The 13,333-nt window shown below is 42.0% G+C and overlaps 1 protein-coding gene across 1 annotated transcript in view; it reads right to left on the bottom strand.

Moving 5' to 3' along the window:
- Positions 1-13,333, bottom strand: part of PLPP4 (phospholipid phosphatase 4) — an 84,765-nt gene that overhangs the window by 42,416 nt on the left and 29,016 nt on the right. Inside the window, 2 exon segments of the mRNA XM_033149516.1 lie at positions 124-214; positions 7,754-7,862. Of these exon segments, the coding sequence (XP_033005407.1) occupies positions 124-214; positions 7,754-7,862 (200 nt within the window).

Below are 13,333 nucleotides of genomic sequence, written 5' to 3' on the forward strand. Positions count from 1 at the left end.
TATAAGAACATCTGACACATGCTTCCTGAAAGAAATAAAAATCTTCCTCCCACATTTTCTGAGAGCAATAGCTTTCCGTTAAAAAACAAATAAAAAAAAACAAGAATATGATTTTCGGTTTACCTAAAAAAGCTTCCTTAATTTCAGTCTTGTCTGTCCGTCGAATGATTTTCACCACAAAAATGACAGCCAGAGGTGTCAGGAATGAAATGGCCTATGAGAGAGAGATAAAAAAGGCATCATTTGTTACTGCATCTTCTCTCCCATCAGTCCCATGGAATTAATAATTTCCAGTTAGCTTCATTTAGATGATCTGGCTGAATTATCTCTAGTGAGTTCCTAGATTAGAGCAAAGCTGCATGATCACTATCTGTAGCCAAATAGCACACATGCTTTAAAAAAATAAATAAATCAGAGGCTTAGTTCTGAATCTTAACTGATATATAAATCGCTTGGAGCCCTACTTAAAATGTGTCCCCTTTTAAAATGGAAACTAAGAGCTAAAAGAGGACAGATTACAAAGTTGCAGATCAGCAGTGTTTCCCAGAAATAGCTACACTGTTTGTAAGCCCCAAATGTGTGGAATCTCTGTGTGTACATGACAGTCCAGTTTGTACATCATGGTAAACCATAGTTAATGGTTTCCCATGAGCACACCAAACTGGGTACTTGCACTACTTCCCAATCACACCAGGGAGAAATAAGCCATGTCCCTGATTAAGTATTATGTCCAACCCAGGGAACATGATTTGTTTCTCTCCAACAAACCAGAATTAGTAAGCCAAAAACAAACATTGGCTACATTTTGTTGTTTGTTGGGTTAGGATAACTCTAAGGCAAGGATCATGGTTGGTTTCCTCCCAACACAAGCTGGAAAGCATGGGGCACAGTAGCATTTGGTGTGATAAGGAACTGCAGACAGAAAGGAAACCAGCAGCCTCCTTAGGCTTGAGCACAAGCTTCCATGCATCCTTGATGTGTGGGTTTATTGCCTGGTATGCAATGCACCTAAATGTTTGCAGCTTTGGGATCTATTCCAATAGATAGTATACTATAAAAATAATGTTGCAAAGTTAAACAGTAAACTAGCCTGTATGGTTTTTGCATTCTCCTAGGAAGCAAGGAATCCCTTGCTGCCATAGACAAAGCAAAGTTTGGCACAAGGATGTCAAGGCAGTTCATATTGCTTTGAATAGGTTTTCATGCTATGATATACAAAAATGCAACCTAGTTAAAAAAAAGCAACCATGCTGTTGACCCTGGTACCACTAGGATGCCAGTATAATTAACTGGCAGAGTCAGGTAGTTTACTTGGGGGGGGGAGTGAGCACATATAAGGGATGCTAAAAGACCAACAATAAAACAATTCTTTAAATACATTAATAGCAGAAGGCTGACTAGGGAGGGGGCGGATCCTCCAATAGAAAGGAAGTCAAAGGTATGCTAAAGGAGAATAAGGAGATTGCGGAGAAGCTGAATGAATCCTTTGCATGTGCCTTCACAACAGAAGATATAGCACAGATCCCAGTGTCTGAACTAACTTTTGCAGGAATATGCAACTGAGCAACTGAGGGAAATGGTGGTGACAAGAGACTATAGCCTAATAGACAAAATAAATATCACCAAAACCAGATCCAGATGACATCCATTCTTAAAAAAACTCAAATTTGAAATCGCTGGTTTTCTAATGAAAATATGTAACCTGTCCTCAAGATCAGTCTGTATAGCTGAGAACTGGCCAGTGTAACACCAGTTAATAAAAAGGGATCAAGAGGAGATATGGGAAATTTAAGAGCAGCTAACTTAACATATCTTCTGGGAAATCTGATAGAAAGCATTATAAAAGATAAAATTATCAAGGCATGTTCAAGGAGAACAAGTCTTGCTGAAGCAGAGCCAGCATGGTTTCTGCAAGGTTACGTCCTGTCTCACTGACTTATTAAGTGTTCTTTGAGAATTTCAAGAAGCATATAGACTAGTTGCCAGAAACCACAAGAGGGTAGAGTGCTCTGGCATTCAAACCCTGCTTGCTCATTTCCCACAAGTATCTGGTGAGAGCAGGATGCTGGACTAGATGGGCCACTGGCCTGATCCAGCAGGATCTTCTTATGTTCTGTTCCTTGTTAACAAAGGGATTAGAGATTTTTGCTTTTCAGCTACAATGTTTCTGTGCAAAGGCATGATGTGTGTGGGGGGGTTTCTATTTGGGCTCAGTTCTCCAAGAATCCACAGTGTTCCTGTTCTTGCTTCCAAAAAATAAGGGAATGGGCTGATTTACAATCCAGAGGTCTGGTAAGTGGAAATGCACGGGGCTTTGTCTGCTGTGAATATGCCACTGCCCACAGCTTCCATCACTCTTATCACAAGCCTCATAAGCTTCATTAGTGCTGGGACACTACTACCATTCATCATTTCAACTTGTTCCTGCCGCTCTCACAGAAAGGATTATTTTTGTCTTGAGATGGGATTACGATATAAAATGTAAGTCTAAATTCAAAAGGCCCAATTAGCTGGAACAAGACTTACAGTGAAATCCTATGTGTGTTTATCTGAAGGAAGTCTCATTGCATTTAATGGGACTTACTCCCAGATAAGCATGTATAAGTCTTTCCTTATACATAGGTTCTGGAAGCCTTCTCATTTGCTTCAATTATGTAGGCTCCACACATCACAAGGTTGCACCTGTGTTACCATCCAGCTACCATATACAACCCAACACATGAGAACCTCATAGATGTATGTGCGTGCAACTTTTTTAAAAAAGATTATTATTCCAAATGTTTGTAGGCTGTTAAGGGGGAAGCAGCTTCTGCCTCTTCGGTCTCTTATTTGTATAAAGAATTGCATTGTACAACATTCAGACAAATGAGCTGTCTTTGATTATCCCTTGGATAAATGCATTTGGTGAGTTAGCTTTTCCACAACGGCTATAAATCATATTTTTTAATGCTATAAATCTTTAAGCAACCTGTGTTGTGTATATAATTGAGATTGGATTTTGAGCTGTGTATACTAGGGGTGTGCATCAGCTCTGTGTGTTTGTATGAATAACATGAGGTGATCCATGTTAACAAGGCGTGTCAAGGTGGATCAGGGAGTTCCCAAACTTCGGAGAGGCTCTGCTGTCTTTGTTCTTCTTTTTTGTACATAAAGTCAAACTCTCGGTTCCCTACCCACTGCCTTACTTTGCTTTCCCGAGAAATGAAATGAAGCTGACTAGGGAAATCCCAAGCACTCAAGAAAGAAAAGGTGTGTCGTTTGTTTTGACAAGCAGGTCTACCTTTTAATCACAGTGAATTTTCTCCCAGTGAACTCCAATCAAAGTTATTTGGGGGAGGGATGTTGAAGGAAACACACAGATCTTCCTCCTTATAATTTTGGCTGCGAAAGCAGAACTAAAGTGGTGGGTTAAACTATGGGGGTGACCTGCTCCCCCCCACCCATCATTCTTTTTTTTTCTTACAAACAAAATAATAGCACTTTGTTTTTTCTTCATGGAGAGTACTTCCAGAAGGGTGATGAGAAAAAAACCCTAACTTTTCAGGGATTTTTTACTGCAAAAGGTGAAATCACTAAGCACAATAGCTAGTGGACCTCTTTCTCCAGACTTTTTGTGGCTTTGGTACCCAGGGACCATGTATGAATGTTCCCTCGCATCCCCAGTTTTCAAAATGATTGCCAAAACAATGTAAGAGAGGGAATGTGCCTGATATTTTCTCATCCTCAAATGGTAAAAGTCTGCCCTTGCAGGGAAATCGCTGCCACATGTTTTTCTGAAATTTGGCAGGCTTCATTCCTTCCGAGAGCATCCAATTCTGGCAGAAAATAGAAGAAGCTAAGTCTTTTTTTAAAATACAAAACAAGCACTAACACATAAATGCTTTGATGAATTTGTTTTTAAATTTGTGCTGGCACAATCCACTCAGGGAGTGTAACTGATTATATATGTAACGGATTATATTGATTGATAATTTGTTTTGCTAAATTTGTTTAATATATATCTATATTTAAGGAAGGGTTCCTTGGCAAGCAAATGTCAACCACTTGTGTGTAAAGAGGGAAAAGTTATAGCCTTTTTAAGATTCCACATTATAGCCAACAGGGCCCAAAACAGAGCTTTGGATTTAACCAATCTGACTGGGACCCAAATAACAGATCAAATTGGAATGGCACAGAGCAGATTTGAGACAGATTGGGGCTGTAGAACACCTCCAGGTATAGGGCACTATATAAATCCAATAAATAATAGAACGCTACAGATACACGGCTAATCGTGTGATTGCTGCACACCCCTAGCATGTGCATGCATGTGAGACTAGTAACACCAGCATTCCTGCAGCAACCATGATTTGTGAAGATGCCCTCAGTAACGTGAAGTGTGGAGCTGCCCTTTCAATAAGAAAGCTGCTCAAAAGGTATTCGAAGCAGGTTTAAAACATTTCTCCTAGCCACCGGCAATCATACACAATGCCTCTCCTGAGTTCCTATTAATATTTGTGGGAATTCAGAGAACATTTCCCTCTGTTGTTCTTTAAACCTGAACTACACATTATTGCAGTAGATCCGTGATTGGCTGTCCAGGTGCTTTCTTTCATTAAAAAGAAGAAGAAGCCATGCGGGGATGGGCTGCGAATTTCTTTGGCGCACATAACGGTCCTGATAATTTGATGGGCTTCCCTTTATGCGGGACATTCATGATTAGAGCTCCCTGTTCTCCACCCCCCCCTTTTTAATGAAATGTAGTTGTAGAGCAAACACTGCTGATTTGTTGAGAGCAGGAGGTTCAATACTTCCCCCTGAAGTTTTCCCACTCAAAAATCCTCCCCCTCCGGTGGGTGTATGAACTCAACAGTGCTTAGTTTATCTTTGGTTGCTATTATGTTGATGCTGTTAATACTGTTTGGTAGATTATAAATGCTGTGTTCACTTGTTAATCATATGACATGACTTTTGCTTTAATTGTGATTGTGACATTCAGCAATTTTTTCAGTTGTTGCTTTGTTAGCAGAGTTTTATAAATTGCAATTGTTTCACTGATGATTTGTTACTCTATATGCTTTATGCTGTATTTGTGATGTCCCATGATGTTGTTATTATTTATTGTTTGTAAGCCAAATTAGGATTCATTTGAATGAAAAGGGGGCATAGAAATATTAAAAATCAGATCAGTTAAAGCAATAAATGGTAAGCTACCTTAAATCTTTTTGTGACCTGTACCACGTATCATCCTTTCCTTTCCTTACATAGTATCAGATTTGCTGTCCTTTGCCTTAACTATGCTATTTTCCAGCAACAGAGATCCTTGCATGCTTGTCCATTCCATTAACTGCTATAGCAAAGCCCCATCTTACAAATTATCCACCTAAGGTCACCTAACTCCAAGGTCAGTTCTAGCCCTGACAGCAACCAACTCATAATAGCATAATGAATAAGAGTACTTTCTGTTTATGTGCACCCAAAAATGTAATTATAAATACAATGCTATGGTGTGCAACTCTTCTGTACTCCCCACCCCCCTTCAAGAGCCAAGGCTAATCGGTTGCCTTTTACAAGTTATTATCTCTCCTCAGAATAAAATCCGTAAAGTAAGCCTAGATGAGATCTCCTCTATATAATTCCAGGCAATGTTTTCTGTCCTGCCAGTGACATTTTCCTGGATAGTGGCTGCTTTCATGGGCAAGACCTTCTTAAAATCAAGCACATTCATTATCTAACCTGGCAGCTGAAAGATACAGAGCTGTACAAACCTTCCAGAAAAGCACTTCATGCCCTCTCATTACTTCAGGAAAACCCACTATCAGATAAGATTTAATGTGTGTGCTGAAAAATATTGATTTTCACTTAGGGCCACCTGGATAATATTGTTTCTGGATAATATTTTTAATAGGTCACTGTTGAACTGAAACACCCCCCCTTTCCTTTTAAACAAAAAAGTCAGTGGACAACTGGGCAGCCTTACTTCTATGAAATGAAAGTAAGCCATGTTTTGTTCCTGAAGTGCAGAACAACACATCAGTATACAGAATTAGAACGATTTTACCTCCCTCTCCAATCAGAGAGTAGATTCATACCTATCTACGACACCCAAGTACAAAATGCTTATGGCCCATGTCAGAAGTGAGGGGCACAATATGTATTAGGAGGGCTTGGCCCAAATACAGGCATAATCTTTTCCCAGTTGACAACTTGTGCTTGTTAAAGAGAGAAGTGCCATGGAAAAAAAATATGCATGCAGAGCTGACCTCAAACATTTGGCTATCTGAGATAAAGGACAAGATAGTGCCAGCCATTCTGTGTACAGAAGGCAACATGATTGGCAGTTCAATATTACTTCAGTGCTGGTGACAGGATCCTGTCCATACAGGCTATGGTGGTTTCTTTTTTGGGGGGTGGGGAGGGTGCTACATGGTGCACTCAGCTCTGATCTCTAACAAAACAGAATGAGTGGTGATTCAGGATGAATGGCTATAGGGCTGTCCCTGGCATATATTCTACTTGAGGTAATCATCTCACTCTGCCTAATGGTAGGGCTGGCCCTGCATGTATATCTTTTGCAGCAACCTCAGCTATGCATGTGCCTCATGAAAGGCTAAGGAACACAGAACACTTCTGTTCCTTTTCAGTAGGAATCCAGAAGACTGAATCCATGTTGCAGAACTTGTCTGAGCAATGTCGAACCAAAAAAATAAAATAAAAGCTAGCCTGCCTGCTCAATATATCCACTGGTGCTGAAAACAATTATATACTTCAGGCCTACTGGCTGGCACTGAACTCATGGCAGTCCCACATCTCACATGGCAAATGCATGTGGTGCATATGGGCTGTCATCTCCCTCAGCAAACAGGTTTGCAGCACACAGCAAGGTCCTCCAGCTGTAAGACACCAAACTGACTTGGTAATATCTCCTGGAAAGCCAGATAGCATGATGGCACAGAGTCCATGAAGAAAAGCAGGGAACCCTCTAGCATTCTGGCCCAATGCCTGTTAGAATTACTCTACTGCCATCTGCACTGGGAAAAGAACAGAACAGTAGGCTAAACAGGCCATCAGGCTAACTGCTACAAGGATGCTTTTTCCTCTCACTCTTCCAAGGAAGCGTAGATGGCAATGATGCAACTGACAAGTTGGGGAGGAGATGTGGTGACTATTGAACAAGAGATGGGTGTTTAGCAGCATCTAACAGTTCGAGTTCCAGAAGTCTGCTTTGATTTACAACCACTATTAAATCAATATTTAAAATGCTTTGGGATCCATGTATACCTGACACAGGGAAAGCAAACTGGCACCAACCATTTCGGTTGCAGGCAGACATTTTTCTATTTCCTGGGCATCTGAACAGCACCAATGATATGATACTGTATGGTTAAATCTACTTCAAATAATGCTCTTTTAATACACACACACACACACACACACACACACACACAATCTTGGGTTGTAAATCAGTTTTGGAACTTCTGGAGAGGGAGTGATATATAAATTGAACAAACCTAATTTGACTGGCAGTCAACAATTTATAAAATGAGAACATCAATCAATCAGAATTTGTGACAGGGTGGCTTAAAGAAATGTCATACTGTCCTTCACACCAACATGCAAATAATATCATGTTCCATTTATGTTCTCACTGCAGTCTACAAACGTAACTGTTCTTTTAAAAATGCACATATTTCCAGTTTCGCTTTAGCTAACACACAGTCATCAAACAAGCCTCATATAGCCATCAAACAATCATTAAATCTCTAGTACTTACAAACATGAGGCGTGTAGGTATGTTGTCAGATTCAACCAAAGGGTTTTTATAGAGCCAGATCTCTTCTGGCTGAATAACTCTCTGGAATGGATCCAAAAATTCTGTAAAACTAAACAAAACAATAAAAGAACACATTGTTTCACCATGTACCTGGAGCAAGAGACCTCAAAAAGTGCATCACGGGAGATTCCCGCTTGCCATAATGAAAGAGAGACATTGTTTAATCAAGTGCAAGCAAATACAAGGCAGAAAATGTTTGTTTATCTCCCTTCTTACCCTTACCCATCTCTAGAGTCCAGGGTGAATTCTATATTACAATATGCAAACAAAGACATAGCAAAAGAAAACCAGACTAAGAAAGCAGAATACATAATATGAGTTGTGTCCAAGGAAGCTGTTGCACTTGTGCAATGGAACTTCCCTTCCTAACCCCAGTAACCTCTCATTGCACACCCTCAAAATGGGTCAGGGGATTCTCCATAGCAGATTTTTACAGTTTGCAGGAGAAGGGGAAGCCATGTTACATGAATGGTACTCCACTCACTGCTTTATATTTCCAGTTCCCTATACCATACATGCTGGAGTTTTCCTCATACCACTGTTGTCCAAAATGAAAAGGTTTCAGCAGCATGAAGAAAAAAACTTGAGTTATGTGGTAAACCTACAAAGCAGTGACAGGCAGTATTTGGAGCAATGAGTCAAAGACAAAATGCCTGAAGTTTTTTTTTTATTGTTGCCCAACACACTTTGCATGTCGAGGCTTCCGGCCAGCTCCCACCCCAGTAACTCAGACATCACACAGTAATTTTAGTTTAAGGTTTTTGGCATAATTTTGGCCACAACTTTATTTAAATACAGCCAATGTGAGTGGTTGCTTAGGCATTGGTTACCGACTACTGTCCCCCCAGCCATGGGACAGCTGACATTCGCTTTAAGGGCGAAGTCAGGAAGGGTAAACACCTAAGGGAGAAAAGGAGTCGGGCCACGACCCACGGTTCTCCCCCAAATGCTCCCAAGGACTCTGCGTGGCCCTAGCCCCCCACCACTTGAGGTGGGGGTGGACAAAAGCAAGAAGAGCCCCTGGATTCCTTTAACAGAATACCCTTTTTGCAGAGGTAGGCCCAGCCAATTCCATACCCCTGCCCAGCGCATTCAGGGGTAGGCCCAGCCTATCCATACCCCTGAAGCAGCATTACTAGGGGCAGGCCCAGCCTATCCTGACCCCTAGTGCGAGCAATTTTAACCAATGCCTAACCGCCAACCTTACAAGTTGTGACGATTTGCTACGCAGTAGGCAAAACCAGTGACAAAAGCCAATCAGCCACTGGACAAATTCCTACCAGGCTCCTGCTCCAAAGCAGACAACCCCATGACAGGCATAGCAAGGTCAAGCAGCAGGACACCATTCCCTAAAGTTAGGGAGGGCGGGCGGGAGATCCGTTGCACGCAGCAAAAGTGAAACTAGAGTTTCACAAACACAGGTTTTATAGGCAGCACCTGTCAATCATCAAGTGGCAACATACCCAACTCCCCAGCGACTCGCCCCAACCAATCGCTAGCTGTGGCCAAACCAAAAACTGCCCAGCAACTGGGAGCTGCTCCTTTAACCCTCCTGCAACCCATGCTCTCTTTTAAGGGAGAACACGCTTTGGAAAATAACAATTTGTTCTTCAGGAGCAAACTTCCTCATCAGCAACCTGCGAAAACAGAGTGCTCTAGCTTCCTCCTTTGCCAAACTGTTCAGGAAGATTGTCCCATTGAAGAAATCTTGTTTCCAAAATTTGTTGGGCAGCAATATAATATTTTGGACCCTTTCCTCCACTTGTTTCCCCTTGTTTGTCCTTAGAGAGTACAGTCATGCCTCAGAAGTTGAACGGAATCTGTTTTGGAAGTCCATTCAACTTCCAAAACATTTTGAAACCAAAGCGTGGCTCCTGATTGGCTGTAGGAAGCTCCTGCAGCCAATCAGAAGCCCCATCGGATGTTCGGCTTACAAAAGAACGTTCAAAAACTGGAACACTCACTTCTGGTTTTTGATCGTTTGGGAGCTGGAATGTTCGACTCCCAAGGCGTTCAGGAGCCAAGGTACTACTGTACTTGGAACTACCTGAAGAGCTTCCACAGGGCAACCATAACATGTAAACTGACCCCCAAGAGGCACACATCTGTCAAAGCTGCCACAAATGGCCACACATAGAAATACAGGAGCCTGGCTTGGGTTGAGTCAGACCACTGGTCCATCTAGCCCAGTCATTGTCTACATTCACTGGCAATGGCTCTGGCCAATCTAGAGATGCTGGCAATGGAACTTGGGACCTTTTGCATGCAAAACAGATTCTCTGCCACGCAGCCACAGCCCTTCACACTCATGCATCTCAGATCTGCAAACCAATGGCGGGTGTGGCAACAGTGGGTGTGACCCAACAGACACAACTCTTCATTCTCTATCCAAGCAATCAAGAGGTATTATCACAGATAAGGGACACAGTCTAGTCAGGTTAAATAACTAGAGGAGGGTCCAGGGCCGAAGAGGACTGTAGCCTGGACTGAATTCAATAAATCCCTGGAAAGCTACATTCACCCTCTGGGGCTGAGATTCCGCACCTGTGATCTCTTCTTTCCCTCTTACCACCCAGTCTTGCATTGGATGGGTGAAAAACCTATTAAAATGTGTGTTCAGAAACTTTTCTGAGCAGGCTTGCCTGCACAACCTGTGGCCCAGCAAGCCAAAGTGACCCAAAGACTCATTAAAAATACTGGGTTTGCTATCTTTCTGGGAATGCAAAAGCAAAGGATGAGGCGTTGTCTGTCATGCATCTGACATGCTCGAATGCATGCTGCATTTGGCATGCCAGCTCATCAGTTTCTTCAGGCCTGCGTTACCTTTTGTTTTATAAAGAAAAAGTAAATGTAGTCACAGCAACATAATTCACTGCATTTAAATACTGTCAGATTGCTTCCTCTTATGTCTATGAAAAATGTTCAAATTATGTCTTTCAGCCATATGCGGGGGAAGGAGGGAACAGGCAAACTAACCTGATGAAAGTGAACAATAATCAACTAGAGTCACAACATAAAAAGAAAATCCTGCTGAAGACTTGGCTGCAAATCCAAAAAGCAAAACAGCACCGCCCCCTTCCCGTCAAAAGACCAGGTGTATTTCATGCTGTTTGTGAACACTTGTGCATATATGAACTCAGTAGCACAGTAGCTCCTAAACTCTACAGACCAATTATGGGAGGTCTTGGCAGACCACTTTTTTGCCTCTCTTTCTTAGCATTTGTGGTGCGCTGTGCTAGATACTAAAGTCATCACTGGGAGCCTGAATGAACCTTGTGGACCCCTGGAGGTCAACGGACCTCATTTTAGGAACCTCTGCTATAGTATATGAATTATATTACTGGGCCTTCTCAGTAATATCACCTACCCTGCAATCCCTGCCCCCCTCCTCAGCAAAGGGCTGTTCAGAAGGTGCAAACAATTCCTAAATACCTATCTATACGTACAGGATTTCCCTGGCTCATAACATACATTGCACTCCTCTGTTTTATTGATGTTGTTGATGTGGATTCTTTGTTTTACTGATGTTTTTCTTTGTATTTTAAACTTATGTGTGTGTGTAAAATTATTCTGTTTTAAGTAAACCCATTTAGGGATTTCTTATATTAGGCAGTCTATAAATATTATTAGGAAAATAAACAAATTAGGTTTTGAGAAAGAGCTCGTACAAACAGAATAATTTCTCTGGATTTAGGGTTACTTTTCTCCCATTATTCTCTTCCACTTGGTCAGAAACAGCCCTTCCATGATCAGAAGAGGCTTTCTGCTAGCAGAAAGGGGATGTCTGGATCCAAGCCATTATGTTTTAGCAAACAGGAAGCTGTTGGCTGCCAATGTAAGCAATAGGGTTTTTTTTTTTTCTCTAACGAAAAAGAAGTCACAATCACTTTCCCCCCCTCTTCTGAAATATCATAAGTAAACCTGTCTTATCTATGGCTCAGCACTACCAGCAACTTTGTGTGCAATTCCTGAAGTGGCCATCTTACAATCTACACACACACACACACACACACACACGTTATACATCTGTGCCATCAAATTATATAACATCCATTCAGAAATTAATTTGATCAGGGGCTCACCCAAAAAGGCTAATCCTAACAGTAGGTTTTCTGAGCAAGAGCTTCTTTCCAGAACATACAGCATAATTAGCCATTTCAATGAGCACATTTCCATCTGCCATCCCCAATACACACCCATGAACTCCATCTGTCATCCCCAATACACACCCATGAACTCCATGCAAAATACATGCCATCGGAACCAAATGCCAAACTCTGAACCAAGAAGTTGGTTCAAAGTTACTGTTTGCATCAATCAAATACGTTTACATTTTGCTTTAATTGTGCCATTTACTCTACTTTTTCTTGTCACTGGGAGGGGGCAGGGGAAGCTCTGGAAGTCCTATTGTGAAACCCTTAGTACAACAAACACCCTCTGCCAAACACTTCACAGGGATCGAAAGTCTATGGCAATAGCTATAAAAGGTAAAGGGACCCCTGACCATTAGGTCCAGTCGCAGATGACTCTGGGGTTGCGGTGCTCATCCCGCTTTACTGGCCCAGGGAGCCAGCGTTCAGCTTCCAAGTCATGTGGCCAGCATGACTAAGCCACTTCTGGCGAACCAGAGCAGCGCACGGAAACGCCGTTTACCTTCCCACCAGAGCGGTACCTATTTATCTACTTGCACTTTGACATGCTTTCGAACTGCTAGGTGGGCAGGAGCTGGGACCAAACAACAGGAGCTCACCCCGTCACAGGGATTCAAACTGCTGACTTTCTGATTGGCAAGCCCTAGGCTCTGTGGTTTAACCCACAGCACCACCCACGTCCATCTGGCAATAGCTATATCACAGTATTAAAGATGTAGCAACCTTGTAGATGTGGCTGGAACTTGGGGCTTAACCACATCTCTGTTTGCCCAGTTACTTCCCCCCAGAAAAAACCCATCGTTTAGCACTGAATTGGAACCAACAGCAATCACATTTTCCACCAAATTGCCTTTTGTTCTGATTTAGTGATAAAGGACAGATTTTCCTGGGACAAGCATCAGGGCAAAGCCAAAATTGCTGGAAATGGGAAGAAGCCCTAAGCAAGAGAGAGTCAGGAGTGCAGACAGCAGTTTCCAGAAGACATTTGCAAAGCAGCCATCAAATCATGAAACCCAAACAATGGGTTTGGCAAAGTCAGTTGTTATTGCATCTGCAGGATCAGTGAAGAGGAACACGTCTTTGAGTATGTGCTAAGTTGCTGATAGTATAGGTGAATATTTGTTGTTGGGTGGGTATTATTTAATTTGCACCAGGCTCCAGCTGGTGGATCTTGGGGTTCTGGTTTTTGTTTTGTATTTTAAGTAGTTTTCATAAGTTTGAAGTGTCCCTTGCCTCTCCGCACACACCAGAGTTCCTTTAGGAAAGCTCAGACAATCATTACTCCCAAAGATATCCCAGACAATATTTCATTAGACTTTCACAAAGGAGAAAGACTCTGTTTTTTTTTGTTTTTTTTTCAGAGGAGGGT

This window comes from Lacerta agilis, chromosome 5 (assembly GCF_009819535.1).
Source record: "Lacerta agilis isolate rLacAgi1 chromosome 5, rLacAgi1.pri, whole genome shotgun sequence".
Classification (NCBI taxonomy): Eukaryota; Metazoa; Chordata; class Lepidosauria; order Squamata; family Lacertidae; genus Lacerta; species Lacerta agilis.